The sequence below is a fragment of the Bos mutus genome, chromosome 20 (assembly GCF_027580195.1).
Source record: "Bos mutus isolate GX-2022 chromosome 20, NWIPB_WYAK_1.1, whole genome shotgun sequence".
Lineage (NCBI taxonomy): Eukaryota > Metazoa > Chordata > Mammalia > Artiodactyla > Bovidae > Bos > Bos mutus.
The window spans coordinates 28,247,236-28,266,684 of NC_091636.1; the positions used below are offsets into that span (position 1 = coordinate 28,247,236).

General features: G+C 34.8%; 1 protein-coding gene across 3 annotated transcripts in view; it reads left to right on the top strand.

Annotated features, from left to right (window-relative positions):
• Positions 1-19,449, top strand: part of BDP1 (BDP1 general transcription factor IIIB subunit) — an 85,241-nt gene that overhangs the window by 22,577 nt on the left and 43,215 nt on the right. For 2 of the 3 annotated variants that reach the window (XM_070357574.1, XM_070357573.1), the window contains exons 12-20: positions 3,582-3,737; positions 6,247-6,406; positions 8,252-8,328; positions 9,174-9,369; positions 10,288-10,421; positions 13,065-15,354; positions 16,024-16,208; positions 16,658-16,880; positions 18,498-18,676. In XM_070357574.1, the coding sequence (XP_070213675.1) occupies positions 3,582-3,737; positions 6,247-6,406; positions 8,252-8,328; positions 9,174-9,369; positions 10,288-10,421; positions 13,065-15,354; positions 16,024-16,208; positions 16,658-16,880; positions 18,498-18,676 (3,600 nt within the window). The remainder of the gene's footprint in view (positions 1-3,581; positions 3,738-6,246; positions 6,407-8,251; positions 8,329-9,173; positions 9,370-10,287; positions 10,422-13,064; positions 15,355-16,023; positions 16,209-16,657; positions 16,881-18,497; positions 18,677-19,449) is intronic. The other variant, XM_070357575.1, reaches the window with a different exon arrangement.

The following is a 19,449-nucleotide window of genomic DNA, read 5'->3' on the forward strand; positions in this document are numbered from 1 at the left end:
GGAGTGTGAAATCTCCACCTGTAATTGTGAATTTGCCTATTTCTCTTTCCAGTTCTGGTTGTTTTTTCATGTCTTTTGAAGCTCCTTTGTTAGGTGTGTACATTTCTAGGATTGTTGGATCTCCTTGGTGAAATCACCCTTCATCACTTGTGTGATATCATTCTGGTCCTGCTCTTTGTTCTGATGCTTGCTATGCCGCTACAGCCTTCGTGTGGTTAATGTTTGCATAGACTTATCATTTTCTATAAATATTTTCTCTTAACTTTGGTTTTCAGCTGTTTGAATGTGATATATCCTGCTGAGAGTTTTTTGTTTGTTTTTACTCCCAGTAAAAAACACATAAGATGAGATCTACTCTTCTAAATGAGTTTTTAAAATGTGCAATGTTGTTAACTATGCACACGACTGAAACTATCTATTGAGCAGTAACTCTGTTTCCTCCCCATCTCTGGCCCCTGGTAACCACTCTACTTGCTGTTTCTGTGAGTTACTTTAGATACTTCAAATACGTGGAATCATATAATATTTGTCCTTTTATGAGTGGCTTATTTCACCTAGCATAATATTTTCAGGGTTCATCCATATTAAAGCATATGACAAGATTTCTGTTTTTATGGTCAAATAATATTCCTTTGTAGGTATATATCACATTTTCTTTATTTGTTGGTCTGTCCGTGAATATTTACAGTGTTTCCATCTTTTGGTTGTAATGAATAATGCTGCAATAAACATGAAATTGAAGAAAATTCTAAGAGCTCTGTTTTCAGTTCTTCTGGATAAATACTCGGAGAATTGCTGGATCATATGAAAATTCTTCTGCTTTAAATTTTTTGAGGCGCCTTCATACTGTTTTTATTGTGGCTGCATTTTACATTCCCACCCACAATTCATAAGTATTCCAGTTTTTCCACATTCTTACCTGCATTATTTCATTTTTAAAAAACTAATATATATTTAATTAATATATTTTAATTACATTTAAAAAATTAATACAATAGCTCCTAATAGGTGTGAGATGATAACTTATGGATTTGATTTGTATTTCCCTGATTATTGTGATGTTGAGCTCTTTAAATGCTTAAATACTTGTTGGCCATTTGTATATCTTCTGTGGAGAAATGTGTATTCAATTCCTTTTCCAGTTTAAAAAAAAAATGTTTTATTTTCTTTCTTTCTTTTTTGGTTGTACCTTGCAGCCTCCTGTGGGGCCTTAGGTCCCTGGCATTGAACCCCTGCCCCTGCAGTGGAAGGGCGGAGCCTTAACTTCTGCCAGGGAAGCACGCTTTTCCAGTTTTTTAATGGAGCTATTTGTTTTTCGGTTACTAAGTTGTAGAAGTTTCTTATCTATTTTGAGTATTAAGCCCTTGTCTGATACATAGTTTACATATCTTTTCTCCCATTCAACAGTTTGCCTTTGACTTTTGATTGTTTCCTTTGCTCTACAGCAGGTGTTTAGTTTGACATAGTCCCACTTGTCTATTTTTGCTTTTCTCACCTGTGCCTTTTGTGTCATGTCCAAGAAATCATTGCCAGTACCAATCTTATGAAGCTTTCCCCCTGTTTTCCTTTAGCTTTATCCTTTAAGGTGTTTTATCCGGGTTCTTTACGGTTTAAGCACCTTAAAGCACCTTAAAAGGTGTTTTACGGTTTCAGTTGTATCCTTTAAAGCAGTGGGCCTGGGTTCAGTCCCCAGTGCAGGGACTAAAATCCCACAAGTTGTGTAGCGCAGCTGAGAAAGGGGAAGAAAAAATGTTACCTTTAAATCTTTAATACATTCTGAGTTAATTTTTGTGTGTAAGATAAAGGTCCAGTTTCGTGTGTGTGTGTGTGTGTTTCTAGCTTTCCCAACATAATTTGTTGAAGAGATTATCCTTTTCCTATTGTGTAGTTTTGGCACCCTGTCAAAGATCATTTAATCATATATGCATGGGTATATTTCTGGGCTGTTTTTTCTGATCCATTGGTCTCTGTATACCCTTTCTGAAAAATCTGATGAAAACCACTTACTGTCATGTAAAATACATGTATGCACATGTGCCAATTTACTCACACAGTTCAGAAGATTAATGGTTTCTTTGAAGACAAGCCATAGACCTCAGGTCTTTAACTTGCTGGGTGACAAATATCTAAATTTTCACCTCAGACACGCAACTAACTTCATAGACTATGCACAAAACAATACTGATGACTTTTTTTAAGGGGGGAAAACAACCCTGTTATGACTGTTTAAATCCCATTGGTTTTGCAAAACAGTGAGCTGATTCCATAATTTTTATGTCCCTAAGAGTGAAGGGTCATGAATGGTAAAGACAATTTTGGAAAACAACTCTGGAGATGAAATGTATTGGGTTATTCTAAAGCTAGAGTAATCAAAAGTGTGGTTGGTACTGGAAAAGGACAAGTTGACTGAGAGGAACTGGATGTAGAATCTAGGAAGAGAAATTTAGGAATCTGATGGATGTCAGAGGTAGCATTAGCAGTTATCTCCCATATACTATGATAAACCATATGGAAAAGAATATTAAAAAAAGAATGTGTGTGTGTGTGTGTAACCAGATCACTTTGCTGAGTAACAGGAATTAACAATAAGTCAGCTATATACTTCAATAAAAATAGATAAGAAAAAACAATGTACGGTAAAAAAGAGATTAGCAGGTAAAGATTGAATTAATCATTCATTAAATGGTGTTTAGATATGAAAAAAAATGATAGTAGATCCCTATTTTACCTATTTACCCTATGCAGTAACTTTCATAGATTAAAGATGACATATATAAAGCAAATCTTTAAAACTTTTAAGAGAAACTGTATAAAAATATTTTTGTGATGGCAAGGATTTCTTAAGACATAAAAAGCACAAAGTTTAAAGGATAAAACTGATAAATTCAACTGCAGTAACGTTAAATACTTTTATTGACAAAAGCCTCCACGAAGTAAAACTCAAGTTGCTGATTATGAGGTTTTACATGTAACATCTAACCTGAAAAAGAATATACAAGGAGCACTGGGAAAAGAAACACCCAGTAGGAAAAAAAGCAGCAAAAATAAAGCATGGCTAAATGTGAATTTGTGTTGAAATTGAATGCTGGCCACTAGCTAGTCATTGTCTATATTATCCTTAGTTGAAATGTTTCATGATGCAGCAGTCCTCTCCTTCCGTGGTGCTCCGTGAACTGCAGCTTGGTATTGGAACTGCGTCCTTGATCTCCATGACTCTTGGGTAATGCGGTAGTACTGTGTGAAGGACTGCCGATAATAAATTTTAATGAGATAATTCCCAAACTTTACACATACGTTTGGTTTGTGAACCCCGTGTAGTTAAGAGTTGTTCATTTTGTAACTTGTTGAGCACTTACCCTGTTCATTGTGGCTGCTAATTGTCTCCTAAGGTACAGTAAGGAAGGACGGTGCAAGGAAGGATCTCAGAGAAACCAAAATACCCGTTTTGTTTATTCCATGATATGAAGGATCACCTTCCAGAATTTTGACCTTGTATATTTTAAAAAATCTTTTAAATGTTTAGTAGAAGATGTAAATTACTAAAAGGTTCTTTTCCCAATATATTTTCATTTCCTTCATAGTCAACAAGATGTTGTATCAGTAGCAGCTGAGACTGCAGGATCAAACACTTCAGACTTGCTTTCATCAGAAGGTGGAGCTGGAGCATTGTGTGAGGTGAACAGTGCTGAGAGTAGTCGTACAGAAGAAAGAGATGTTGACCTAAAAGATAAATCACTGTAAGTATTTTACATGGTAGGATTTTAAAATTTGTCATTAAGAAATGATGATAATGTTGTATTCTTAAGGGATTAGGAGGGTACTATAGACCATTTAGTATGTAATTGTACTGTGGCCTGAGAGACATCAAAGGTTTTTACTTTTATATTTTATTACTGAAAGATTATCTTTTATATCTGATATATAGTAGTGATAGGAGTTATAGCAAAGTGGTAACTTACAATGAAATTCTAAAATAATTTGGAAACCTAAATATTTGCTATGAGATTTAACTTTTACTTGGTCTGAGTTATTTTTCATACCTATTGTCAAAGTAGTAGATTTTGATATTGATACTTTAAAGAGATTATGTGTTATGCTTGCTAGTGTGAAAATAGTGGTTAAATTAATACCTTCAGTAAAAACAATAAAAGCACCACAAGACTCTTCCTTTGAAAAGATATCTCAGAAATTCAGATTTCCTTTTTGTCTCCTTTATAACTCCTCTGATGAGTTTAAAACCTGTTTAGTTTATGAATTTTTATTTTCAGTAAAGCATGGTCACATTGAGAATCAAATTTATTTATTTTTTAAAATTGGTTTTGGCTGAGTGGCTTGTGGGATCTAAGTTCCCCGGCCAGGGATCAAACCTGTGCCCTCCACAGTGAAAGTGCAAAGTCCTAACTGCTGGACTGCAGGTAATTCCCAAGACTTATTTTTTTCCAATAAAAATAGAAACTAGTCTTTGGAATAGGTAATATATTCTTGGGGTTCAAACATTCAAAAATACAAGAAGTTACACAGTGAAGTCTCTCTTCTACCATGGCCCCATTTACCCTAACAAGTAAACAAACAGTATTACTTATTTCTGACATTCTTTCAGAGATTAAAAAATTAAAACACAACCCCCCCCAAAAAAAAACCAAAAAACTGACATTAAAGCCAATACAAATAGACAAAGTACATAATTTTTTTTTTTACTCTTTTCAAAAACTTAGTGGTAGCATAGTATACTTGCTGTTTTGCAAGTTTTTGTCCTATATCCTCATATCTTTACGTAAAGGCCTTCTCTATTCTTTTTATAGTTGCATACTGTTCTGTTGTATGGATGAATTACAGTTTATATTATCCGTGCCCTGCTGATGACTCTATGTTGTTTTTACAGGCAGTGCTTAGAAACTTAGGCCTCTGCCCTTTCACCTTTGTGCAGTGTATTTGTAGGTTAAGTTTCAAACATGAAATTGCTAGCCCAAAGGATGTATTTGTATGTGAGTGTGTGTACATTTGTGATTTTAATAGATACTTCCAAAATGCTCTTCCTAGGAGTTACTCTAGTTTATATTTCCACTAACAACATAAGAAATGTCTCCCTTACCAACAGTGTTACAAACTTGGACTTTTGCCAGCCTTGCTAGATAGTAAAAGAAAATAGTGTCTCAGTATGATATATCTCTCCTCCTCCTTTTTGACCAGGCGTATATAATTCTATTATTTTTTTCCCCTTCAGTTGCTTATTTAAAAATTTTCTGTACCTAACGAAAAGTCAAACGAATGGAATAATGAACATTTGTATATGATTCCCCTTAGAGTCTCTGATTCTTAATATCTTTTCACATTTGTCCTTACTTGCTCTACTTTTAATTGGTATTCAATACGTTTCTCATTGGGAGTGAAATTGAGCATCTCTTCACATTGCAAACCTATCTTTATTTTTATTTTTTTTTTCTGAGTTCATACCCTTTGTCCAGTTTTCTGATGAGTTATTATTGGTGTATTTTGTAGGAGGTATTTACATTTTAGAGAGGTTAGTCTTTTACTTTTATTTTTTTTTTTTTAGGTTAGTTTTTTAATAAGAGTTGTAAAACATGCCTTGGTTTGTAGTTTGTCTTACAACATATCTTTTGGCCATGTAAAAGCTTTTTATTTTTATATTGTCAGATTTCTCTCTCCTTCTTTTCTTTTTTTTTCCTTTTATGGCTCCTGATTTTTTAATCAAGTTTTAGAAAGGCTTATCCTATTTCAAATTTATAAAATAATTGATTCATGTTTTCTCTGTGGTTTCACTTAAATCTTTGATTCATTTGGAATATATTGCAAGTACAATGCAAGGGATGAAACTTATTTTATTTTATTCCCAGTATTACTAGTTTTCCCGTCACCATTTAATTGAATATTTATTAAAAAGATATATTACTTCTGTGTTCATTTCATTCTATTTTGAATTGCTAACTTTATTGTATACTAAAATCATATGTATTTTCAAGTTATCTCAGTTTTTTTTTGTTTCAGTTATCTGTTATTCATGTATTAGTACCACAGTATTTTAATTATCGATGCTGAGTATTGTAAATATCTGATAAAACAAATTAATAATCATTCATTGCTCTTCTTGTTCAGTTTGCTACTTTTATTGTAAGTAAGCTTAAAAGAGTTCTTTTCTAGCTCTAAATGAATTTTTAAAGAATTTTCCAGAATTTCTTTTGAATATGTCTGCATGTTGGTAAAATTTGAAGGATGTTAATTTTCTAGGGAAACTGATCAAACAGAAACTGTTAAACCAATGACAAGAGGACGACTCCAGAGACCTAAACCCAATTTATCAAGGGCAGTTGGGAAGAAATCAGTTCTTTCACGAGGCAAAACAGATGCAGAGAACAAGAGTTTGCATAAAGAAACTCCTATTGAAAAGGTATGGAGTAAGAGGCATAATGGAAATTAAAATTATAAAACTTTTTTCCTAAGTAGTTGGGAATAAAAATGTTTAACTTGTAATTGTAAAGTAAATGATAAAAAGCCAAGATATAAGAAATTCACACATTAATAAATTGTCTTACTGCTACTGCTGCTAAGTCGCTTCAGTTGTATCCAACTCTGTGCGACCCCATAGACGGCAGCCCACCAGGCTCCCCTGTCCCTGGGATTCTCCAGGCAAGAATACTGGAGTGGGTTGCCATTTCCTTCTCCAATGTATGAAAGTGAAAGTGAAGTCGTGCCCGACTCTCAGCAACCCCATGGACTGTAGCCCACCAGGCTCCTCCATCCATGGGATTTTCTATTTTCTTTAGAATATCTGATATATTTTGAACATCCTTAGTCGTGATAAAGCTATCTTCTGTTTACTTATATAAGATTTTATTAAAAGTATTTTTTAAACCAGCTATAGTGAAATTATACCCACAACTCTCTTTTCTAAACACAGATCTATTCCTTTGTCTTTCCTTTATAGATTTTCTCTTTTTATGAAAATAAACATTTCTGTATTTTTTAGTTATTACATATATTACATTTAAAACTTTTTTCTCTGAAACTATTAATTTATACTCTCTTGGGGGTTAGTTGATCTTTTTAATAGCTGCTTCAGATGAACATTATTATTACTTTACCTGCCATTTCTCTGATGTTTAGGTTGTTTCCATTTTTTTTTTTTAACTCTATTAAGTAAAAGCAGTTTTGTAAATAGCAAAGAATACATTTCTAGAGGTGGTAGGGATTACTGGGCCATAGTATTTAAAATGTATTTTTGGCTCTTGTTATGTATTATCAAACTGACAGTCAAAAAAAAAAAGAATCTTAGGAACTCGCTGGCAGTCCAGTGGTTAGAACTCAGTGCTTTCACTGCCTGGCTCTGGATTCAATCCCAGGTCAGGGGATTAAGAACCCACAAGCCATGCAGCACCCCCCCCCAGCCCCCCAAAAAATCTATTTAAATTTCTGTAAGCATTATGAATGTTTGCTTCATTATGTCTTTGCCAGTATTATATTATTAAAAATGTTTTATTTTTGCTAAAATAATTCTTTGAATTTTAGTCTGCTTTTTTCCTCTTACGTGAAATCTTTCCATACTTTTTGTAATGTAGTTATTATATTCTCGAAGATATTTTTAAATTCTAGAAAATTGGGAAAATACAGACTTATGTAAAAATTAAAATAGAAATTAATTGTTTAATCCACATGCAACCAACTGTTTTAGGATATATACTTCCAACTTTTTTTTTTACAAAGTTGAGTAGTATTGTTAATTCAGTTTTGTATACTTTGGTATTTTAACGTTTCATAAATTTTTTTTCACATCATTAAATGTCTTTTGAAAACATGATTTTTAGTGACTTCATAATTTCATAATATTCTATCAGTGAGTGTAACTAAATTTATTTAACCGTTTATTCATTGTTGGATATTTGTCAGTTTATAGTATTTGCTGTTTTGCATAGTGTTTCAGTGACCATCCTTGTACTTAAGTCTTTGTCTAAATATTTTCTTAGAGTAGCATCTAAGAAATGATATTACTGGGTCAAAGAATATGAACATTATTAAAGCTCTTGATAGATATTGGTAAGGATATATCAATTTGTGCTTCTATTAGTAATGTATGAGATTATATGTTTAAAATGTTCTCATCCGTGTTTATGATTTTAACAACTCTCTTCTAATAATTAGGTAAGTACAAAAAAGATAAATTTTATTATTTCCACTTATTTATTTATTATAAAGTTTTTATGTTAAGTAGATTAAATGTAAAAACTTAAATTTGTAGAATCCCATGGAAAAGGATTGTATTTCTGGAATGGAGAATACAGAGAAAGGGAACCCAGAACCTGAGACTGTATCTAAGTAAGTATTTAGGAACTAGAATAAAAATAGTAACTCTTAGGAATGATTGTAATGGATTGTTTTCTACTTGCTAATGTCTGAATTTTATTTTCAGCTAGTGTAATTAAGTCCATTTTTAATTATATGGATTGTTGAAACATTTAATAATGTTATTTATGCTTGGTATTACAAGCATAATAAATACACTTAAATAAATTACGGTGTGGGTCCACTAGTTAACCAAATTTTGTTAGATACATTAATGGTTAAGATGTTTGATGATGGGTAATTTTATTTATAGCAAGGGGTTTCAAAAGGGCATATTTAGGGGAATTCCCTGGTAGTCCAGTGGTTCAGGCTCTGTGCTTCCCCTGCAGGTCACACATTCAGTCCCTGGTTGGGGATCTGAGATCCTACATGGCTGCTCGGTGTGACCAAAAAGAAAAAAACAACAGAATATTTAACACGGAGTGAGAATTATAATAGGTCTTGGTCCAATATAAACCTGAACCAGTGGATTCAGGACTGTATATTTATGCCATAATCTGTGTCTAGTGCCCTGAAGATGTATGTTACACAGTGCTATCCTGAGTGGGTAATAATATTCCATATTTGTCGGGTATAGATTTTTTCCAATTTTGTGGTGAAAATTTGATTTAAAAATTTTTTTTATAGTCATGCTTCTAGGACTGTGTCTGTTCTAGAGAGTTAAGGTATTAAGAGGTATGTGTATCTTTGCAGGTGTTCTTGACACTTGTGACTTATTTTGTATTTCCAAATGGTTTAAAATAAGTCTCTCTGTGATATATGAGTAATTATGTGACTTCAGAATAACCACTGATTTTATTCCTTTGTAATTACTCTAGTTTGAGTGAAAAAACTTGTGTGCAGGAAGATGATCAACCAAAGGCTTTCAGACCTGCACGACTAATGCGGGGCTTACTACAAAGGCCAAAACCAAATGTAGGTAAAGCTGCTGAAAGAAAAGAAACTGTTACATCACAGGAAAAACCTGGTGCCAGTATAGAAAAGAATGAAAACGAATCCTGTATCAACAGAGATGTAAGTATTCTGATGCCCTCCAGTGTTTTGTTAAACAAAACATAAGCCTCCTTTCATCTCCCGTTTTAAAACATCAATATTATACAATTATCTACACTGTTCTTTAAATTTAATGCCTGTATGTCATAGCCAGAAGCTTTGCTAATTGTGAAGTCACTTAGCTCTCAGCTCTGTGGATTTTAAGCATTTATATAATGAATCATCTGCTTTTACCTTATGCATGTTTGGACTTGCCTTCTTCCCCCATCACTCAGCAGATATGATTACACTTCCCTTTTGAAGGGAATTACAGGATTATACTTCTCTTTCGAAAATATAGGTAGGTGTCTGAATTTTAACACTGATTTAAACAAATAGAATGTTAAAAGCTCCCTACTATAATATTCCTTCAACAAACATTATAAACTTTAGATATTTACATAATAACTGGTCTTTGTGATAAGAGTAAAAATTGGTATGGTTTGAAATTGGAATTTCTTTTGTAGTAATTCCCAAGGTCTATAATGTGATTTTAATAATCCAAAAGATTTAGAAAGACAGAACCCAAGGAATAATTTTAACAGATTACTTGCTTTCTGACTGGGAAGGAAAGAATAAGGGCTTTGAGATGAGATAAAAGGTGTGGCTTATGAAATTTTCTATATCTTAAGAAAAAACATTAAAAAGTGCCTCTTAGGAAATTCCCTGGTGATCCAGTGGTTAGGATTCTGTGCTTCTGCTGCTGGGGGCCTGGGTAAGATCTACTAGCTGTACAGCCCAGCCCAAAAAGAAAAGTGCCCCTTGAATATCATTTTACAGTTTTGAAATGTTTACCATTTTCCTTGTACTCAAATTGTACATAATGAGTGAAATCTTTTATAAATGGGTGTTTCATTCTAAGACCTAAAACTTTTTAAAAAATGTGTTTGTTTTATTAAGACTCCTGAACAGCTAGAAGATCAGTCATGTGAAAATTTTGAGTGTGAAGACATTGCATCACAATCTGAAAAAAAAGACAATTCCTTTCAAAATGTGCAGTCAGATGACCCCAAGGCTGTTAATGAATGTCTGAGGTAAGCATCATCTTATTGATGGTATAATATTTTAATTATATGTAAAGTTTTAGAAATCATCAAACATTTTTTAAAAACAATAGCAAATCAGATTGATTTGTTATCTGTTTATCAAGTTACATAGTTATTTGCAAACATACATTCACCTTTCAAGGCAGTTTATCTCACTGCCTTCATGTTGATTTCTCACTTATTGGTATTTTGATGAATTTTACCCATCACAAATTAGACCTTGAGTTATTAATAACATGCATAGTTACTAATATCACTTGACAAGCATATTAAATTATATGTCTATATCCAAATGTGAAAATCCTACTTACTTTAGTATTTGTTTCTTTAGGCTTAGATTGATCACACATATGTAGATCGTATATAATACTTATATATATAAATTGATACCTTTTTACAGCCAGAGTTCTCTGTATTTGTTATTTCCCCTTTGGAGGATACCAAACTAGATCGACAGAGCTATTAGTTAGCTTTAACATTTTTTTTCCTTTTGGGAATATTCAGTGCACAAAAGTAGTGAGAACAGAATAACAGATTCCTGTGTACCTACTATCGAGTTTCAGCAGTTATTCATATTTTACCAATCTTTGCATTCACAGTCTGGCCTATTGTATACTTTAAAGCTATATGAACCCATTTAAATACTACCTAACCTATGAGTCGGAGAAGGCAATGGCACCCCACTCCAGTACTCTTGCCTGGAAAATCCCATGGATGGAGGAGCCAGGTGGGCTGCAGTCCATGGGATCGATAAGAGTCAGACATGGCTGAGCGACTTCACTTTCACTTTCACTTTCATGCATTGGAGAAGGAAATGGCAAGTGTTCTTGCCTGGAGAATCCCAGGGACGGGGCAGCCTGGTGGGCTGCTGTCTATGGGGTCACACAGAGTCAGACACGACCTGAAGCGACTTAGCAGTAGCAGCAGTAGCAATAACCTATCAGTGAAAACTAAGTTTCCTGAACTACTCAAAAGGTCTCTGTTAGAAGACAAAAAAATTCCTTTATTCCTCTCTTCTTTCTCTCTTCCTTTGCTTCTTAACTTCCCTCTCTGTATCCTCTCCCTATGCCCCCAACCTATTTCTCTGCTTTGCCGTAGAAATCCCGCGTAGAACCTTATACATACAACTGCATTGCTGCTGCTGTTTAGTTGCTAAGTTGTGCCTGACTCTGCTACTCCATGGACTGTAGCCCACCAGGCTTCTCTGTCCATGTGATTTCCCAGGCAAAAATACTGGAGTGGGTTGCCATTTTCTTCTCCGGGGATCTTCCTCACCCAGGAATTGAATCTGCGTCTCCTGCACTGGCAGGCGGATTCTTTACCACTGAGCCACCTGGGAAGGCTGTACAATTGCATTATTACATAGCTCTGATACAAATATGAATTACAGCCTGACACTGTTGAAAAAAATCTAGGGACTGAAAAAAAGAGGAATATCCCTACAGGCAAATGCCCCAGGAAAGGGCAAAAATGTAGGTGAAGTGGAGACAGATTTGAAACTGGAAGAGAGATTTCCCCAAGGGAGAAGATACTGGAGTTTATTGATGCCACTGAGGAAGTAGATTTAGAAGAGACTGAAAGAAGAGAAATACCTACACCAGAAAAGGCCTAGGAGATCAAAATATTAACCAGTCACTCGGTGGTTTTTCATTCAGTTGTATATTTTTATTGGCTTTACCACCAGTATGATGATAAAGTGCACAGCAGTGTGCTGCTGCTTTTTTGGAAAATAAGGTACTTGGAGTAGATAGTGATAGCATTCAGCAGACTGCACGATGTTGTTTATTTTCTCTTTTGTTTCATTCCCAGTTTATATTATGAAATCACAAGCTTTTAGAGAAATGACTGTATAGGAAATCTCAAATTGAATTGTTTTTAAAAAGTGAGGAGGGGTATACTTAGTTTTTAGTCATAAGACTGTATCTTATTCAAATTATACCTCCATCCAACTATTTGAGATCTTGGTTAATTCTGGCCATATAAATGAGTTCTTTAACTCTTATCCAGGCATGTGTCTGGATAAAGGATAGTAAGGGTGAAAAGGTAGAAATAGCAGATACAAATTGATTTAACTCCAAGTTGAGAATGGAAGAGTCTTTCTCAGTAGGTATTTGCCAACACTGATGTGGATGACAATTAGCGAGAGACTATTCAGGCCCAATTTGCTATTATTCTAATTGACCTAGGGCTGCTGTGGTGACTCAGACAGTAAAGAATCCACCTGCGAAGCCCCTGGGTTCAATCCCTCGGTCAGAAAGATCCCCTGGAGAAGGGAATGGCTGCCCACTCCAGTCTTCTTGTCTGGAGAATTCCATGGACAGAGGAGTCTGGCGGGCTGTAGTCCATGGGGTTGCAAAGAGTTGTACACGACTGAGTGACTAACACACTTTCACTCATTGACCTTATTGATAGATTTAATTATTTTTAAAATTTACTGTAATTTCCAAGGATGGAGTTTTTTTTCTCTCCTTTAATTTTTAAATTTGGCCCAAAGAGTCCTGGTGCTCCATTAATTTTTTTTGTTAATTTGAGAGTTCCTGATTTTTCAGTAGTTATTTCTTAACAATCACATCTTCAATTGACAGGTTTAAAATTTGATTGTGTGTGTGTTTTCTTTCTTTTTTTTTTTAGTATTCAGGAGGATAATAGAGCAAATAAAGATGTTCGAATTCCAAAGACTCGATTTCAGAAACCAAAGCCAAATATAGGAAGGAGAACTGGAAGAAGAGGAATTTCCTCAAAGGAAGAGGTACCAAAGGAGGTAATTGCCTCTGAGGCGATGACAGCAGCTTTGAGAGAAACTGCAACACTGGAAACCTCACTAAGGGAGAAGGAACCTGTGGAGACTAATACTACTGAGGAAATGGAGTCAGATTTAAGAGAAATTGGAAGAAAAGACATCTCTTCCAGGGATATAATGCCAGAAACGAGTGATGTCACTGTGGAAATGGAGACTGATTTGAAAGAAACTGAAGAAAATGACATCTCTCCCAGGGAAAAAATGCCAGAAATAAGTGATGTCACTGTGGAAATGAAGACTGATTTGAAAGAAACTGAAAAAAATGACATCTCTCCCATGGAGAAGATACCAGAAATGATTGATGTCATTGCAGAAATGGAAACAGATTTGAAAGAAACTGGAAAAAACGACATCTGTCTCAGGGAGAAAATGCCAGAAATGAGTGATGTAACTGCAGAAATGGAGACAGATTTGAAAGAAACTGAAAAAAATGACATCTCTCCCAGGGAGAAAGTGCCAGAAATGAGTGATATCATTGCAGAAATGGAGACAGATTTGAAAGAAACCGGGAAAAATGACATCTCTCCCAGGGAGAAAATGCCAGAAACGAGTGATGTCATTGCAGAAATGGAGACAGATTTGAAAGAAACCAGAAAAAATGACATCTCTCCCAGGGAGAAAATGCCAGAAACAAGTGATGTCATTGCAGAAAGGGAGACAGATTTGAAAGAAGCCAGAAAAAATTATATCTCTCCCAGGGAGACAGTACCAGACATGATTAATGTCACTGCAGAAATGGGCACAGATTTGAAAGAAACCGGGAAAAATGACATTTCTCCCAGGGAGAAAATACCAGAAAAGATTGATGTCTCTGTGGAAATACAGACAGATTCGAAAGAAACTGGAAAAAATGACATTTCTCCCAGGGAGAAAATGCCAGAAATGAGTGATGTCACTGAGGAAATGTGGACAGATATGAAAGAAACAGAAAAAAATGACATCTCTTCCAGTGAGAAAATACCAGAAATGATTGATGTCACTGCGGAAATGGAGACAGACTTGAAGGAAACTGGAAAAAATGACAACTCTCCAAGGGAGAAAATACCAGAAACAAATGTTGTCAGTGTGGAAATGGAGACAGATTTGAAAGAAAATGGAAAAAATGACATCTCTCCCAGGGAGAAGATGCTAGAAATGAGTGATGTCACTGCAGAAATGGAGACAGATTTGAAAGAAACTGGAAAAAATGACATCTCTCCCAGGGAGAAAATACCAGAAATGATTGATGTTGCTGCAGAAATGGAGACAGATTTGAAAGAAACTGGAAAAGATGACATCTCTCCCATGGAGAAAATGCCAGAAACGAATGTTGTCACTGCAGAAATGGAGGCAGATTTGAAAGAAACTGGAAAAAATGACATCTCTCCCAGGGAGAAAATGCCAGAAATGAGTGATGTCACTGCAGAAATGGAGACAGATTTGAAAGAAACCAGAAGAGAGATTTTCCCAAGGGAGGAGATAACAGTGGTGACTGATGCCACTGAGGAAAGAAAGACAGATTTGGAAGAAACTGAAAGAAGAGAAATGTCCCTACAGGAAAATGCCCCAGAGGAAGTTGATACTATCGGGGAAGTAGAAACAGATTTGAAAAAAACTGAAAGAGAAATTTCCCCAAATGAGGAGATAACAGAGATGCCTGATGCTGCTGAGGAAGTAGAGACAGATCTAGAAGAAACTGATAGAGAAATATCTACACAAGAAAATGCCTCAGAGGTCAAAACTGTAGGTGACGAAATGGAGATAGATTTGAAAGAAATTGGAATAGAAACTTCCCCAAGGGAAAAGGTATTAGTGGGGATCAGTGCCACAGGGGAAAGAGAGACTGATTTGGAAGAAACTGGGCAGAGAGACATTTTCCTGATGCGGAAAGCATCAGCAAAGGTGGCTGCCGTTGAGGAAATAGAGGCAGATTTGAAAGACACTGGAAAAGAAATTTCCTTGACGAAAAGCAGATCAGAAGAGATTGAGAAAAGCATGGCAGATTTGGAAAACATAGAAGAAATAGACATTTCTCTAAGGGAAAAAGATCCAGAGGACACTGGGACCTCAAGTCAAGCTGAGGCAGATCCTTTGCAGACCAGTAGTGATGACTCCAGCACTGTGTCTTCACTGACTAATAGAGTATGTATTTTTCTGTCCTTTAAAAATATCTATGAATAGTTTTTTTTGGAGAAAAGTTATCAAAGTAATTCCAGGATTATTGGCCTTAAGTCCAATAACATAAAATCACTAAAATTTTTTAATTGTGGCAAAGTTACTGTTCTTAATGTCAATTTAAAGTTACTCTTAGATAAAAGGAGTATAGGAAATTGGACTGAATTTGTGCTAATGCTCGTATGAACATACAGTGAAATTGTTTCTTTTGACCGTACCTGTATCAGTTTTTCTCTTTATTTCCTGCCCCACCTCATTTCACTTTACTTTTAAAAGTTCCTTTTATTGAAAGTTTCCAGTTCATTGAAGTTGCAGATATTCTAACATTTTCTAGTTTTCTAACTTTTTTTGGATAGGTAATGGTGTTTCTAGTTTGGAAAAAACATAATGTACAATATATAGAAAGACTTTCCTAAATTCTCTGTTTCACCATTTGTAAATTAAATTTAATTTTATTTAAAAATGAAAAACCTCCAAACTTCCGTATTTTTAAAGACAATAGAATATGTAGGCTTTTGTTTGAAATGTATGACATGGCCAAGAAGTTGATTTCCGTTTTACCATAAGCTCTTTTCACATAGAAAAATCTGAATGAACTTTTTGGCCAACCCAGTATATGTGCCGATTTATTTCCAGGACTTGGGCAGGGAAGTGCTGTCCGTGGTTCATACATCTGTAGAAGAAAAAAATTCTGAAAAGGAAGTGTCAAATCAGTTGAGTCATTTGAACATTTCTTCGCAGTCTTCGGAACTTGATAAAGTAGAAGACCAGAGGATGCGACCTCCAAGTGTTCCAGAGCAGTTTTCAGATATTAATTTAAGGTACAAGTATATAGGTCTGTGTGCTTTTGAAGAGAAAGATATAAAGTTAAATTTGCAGATTATGTTAAACTAAGGTTTTAAGACATACCATCTGTAGCACAGTGTTGAAAATTTTAAGCTGGTTTGGGGGAAAACTGGGAGAGGTTTGAGGTCATTTTGACAGTAGATTGTGAGAATCACCAAACATACAAAATTGTGTGCAACACATACTTTTAAGTCATTACAGGTGTGACAAACCTGTATTTTCTTTGTGCAAAGATACTATAATTCCTGGGCTTATTCCTGGATTGTACCACTCATGTTTTTCAGGATCTACCAAATAGTCTGATTTGTTTTCCTGTTAAGACTTAGAATTAAATATTTACTGCCAGTCTTTAAGGTTGTCCTAAGACTCCACTCCCACTGCCCCTTCATTTCATCCTAAAGCTTGATAATCCTTGTTCCAAAAGCAAATCTCTTCCTCAAGAACAGACGCCATGTGAAATTAAGCTGACACCTTTTGTGAGAAGTAGATTCAAAAGACCTAAACCAAACTTAGCAAGAGCAGCTTCAAAAAGAGAGACTACGAAAGCAGAAAAGCATGCACCTGGGAAGGAGGCGGAAGCTGATAAAACAGAGACGGTTGTGATACAGCAGAACTGTGAACAAATGAGTACTTTCCCTTCTCAACATGTGAGTGTTATTTAAAATGGAGGTTTTCTGTCTTAGTTATTACAATTATTAAAGTAAAACATTTGGAGTGAAAGTTTGCAAATATTTTCTCATGTTATTTTAAAAATGTATTTGTTTGACTGCATTGGCTCTTAGTTGCAGCACGTGGGATTTTTGTGGGCTTCTCTTTAGTTACAGTGCATGGGCTTAGTTGCGCCAAGGCATACAAGGTCTTTGCTCCCTGATCAGGAATCAAATCTTGAGTTCCTTGCACTGGATGGTGGATTTGTAACAACTGGACCACCAGGGAAGTCCTTCTCACGTAATTTTTACTGTGTTCGATATTATTGTTGCTGAACTTAATGTACCTCATTATTCCACATGGTTTTTGTAAGAATCTCAAATCTCTGATGATGGACAAATATCAGGGGAAGGATTTTAAGAGGCCCCAGCTGTAGTTCAAGTTATTGAGCTACATTATGTGACCTAAAGTTCATTATGTGACCATAAGCCATATAATGCAGCCACTTTCTTCACAGGGAGATTGAGAATGACAATCCATCTTTATTTCACTCTGTTGTGAAAGTAAAATAAAAAGTTAAAAAGCTTGATATGAGTTAAAGGAGATGATTTTTATTTACTTGATTAACGTAGTCTATAAGAGATCAAGAAGTATGATACAGCATCAGAAACCTTGAAATGAAACGTTCACACTAATAAGTTGAGTGCTGTAAATGTACAAAGTACTTTTTTGAATTAAAGTTCTTTTACAGCTTAACTTAATTCTTACTATACTTGAATATTTGTGCTTTTTCCTCCTAATCTTATATTTAAAAAAGATAAATCATGGAAATACCCTGGCAGTCCAGTGGTTAGTATTCTGTGCTCTCACAGCTGAGGGTCTACGTTCAGTCTCTGGGGAACTAAAATTCCATAAGCTACATGGCATGGCCCCCTCCTCAACCCTCTAAATCACTTTATGTTGATTATTTTATCCAATTATAAAAATTTCAAATTAAAAAAAATCATCTAAAAAGTTAGTCCTTTATAATGTTCCATCTCTTCCTCCCAAGTTAATCCCAAGTAGCAATTTAAAATATGTCTATCTAAATTTTTCTGTATAGATACTTATTTATATAAATAATAGAATGTGTTGGTATTTTCATTGTTTTCCAAAAATAGCATCATATCTTATAATTTTTTTCATGTACAATATTGTGAACATCTTTTTGGATCAGTATATACAAGTTAAACTTCTTTTAAGTGACTGTATTATTACATTGTAAAAAGAAATTATAATTTATTTATTCAGTTGCCTACTGATTTGTCTTATTTCCAGTTTTTTTTTTTCTTTTTTTGGGAGCTAGCAGCAGCAGCAGCATTATATTGCTACAATAAATATCCTTGTTAAAAAAATAAATAAATAAATATCCTTGTTATAATTTATTAGATCCTTATTTGAGTGCTTTTATAAGATACATTTCTAGAAGTAGAATTGCTGGGAATTAAAATTATTGATTGATACTGCCTTATTGTCTGCAAAGACTATATCAATTTATTCTTCTAATCGTTTATAAAGTTCTTATTTCCCTATACTTTTACCAACCCTTGATGAAGTTTTTTTTATCTACCTTCTAGGATGTGGCTTCTCTAATGAAATCAAGAGAAAAAGACAAATTAGATCACGGTCCAGAGGAGACTGTGATATTACCATGTGTGCAGACCGAAAAGGACCTTTCACCTTTGAGTTCTTGTGAATCTAAAGAGGAGTCTCAGTCCACACAAGCCCAGGAAAAGGAATTACTTGTTTCTATGGGGTAAAAAGTGATAGTATTTTAAAAATCTAAAATAGAATCATTTCAAGTATTCATTTTTTTTAAGATGTGTTAGTGTAGTTTAAAAGTGAGTATCAAGAGTAGTTGGTTTATTTTTTATTCATGTGGCAGACTGCCTAAAATAGAAAATCAGTTTTACTTCAACACGTTTCAACACTTGCCTGCTTATATTCACTGTTAGCTGCTTAGAATCTTATGCAAAGCAATGAATTTTAAAAACATGTGTGTATAAGGTATGTATTGATTACCTCTTTAAAAATTTTAGTAAGGTACATATGGGCTTCACCAGTGGCTCTGGTAAAGAATCCACCTGCCAACAATGCAGGAGATGCGGATTTGATCCCTCAGTTGGGAAGATCCCCTGGAGAAGGAAATGGGCAGCCCACTCCAGTATTCTTGCCTGGAAAATGCCATGGACAGAGGAGTCTGGCGGGCTGCAGCCCATCAGGTCAGGGAAGAGACAGGACTTGGCGACTAAACAACAACAAAGATACATATAAAATTTGCTATCTAACCATTTTTAAGTGTATTGTCCAGGGCCATTAAGTACATCATCAGTACACCATCACCACCATTTATCTCCAGAACATTTTCTTCCCAAACTGAAACTCTATACCCAGTAAAGAAGAACTTCCCATTGCCCCTTTCTCCAGTCCCTGGCAGCCACCATCGTACTTTCTATTACTATGAATTTGGATATTGTAGGTAACCTCACTACCTTTTGAAAATTGAAATAACTTTTTTTTAATAAAATG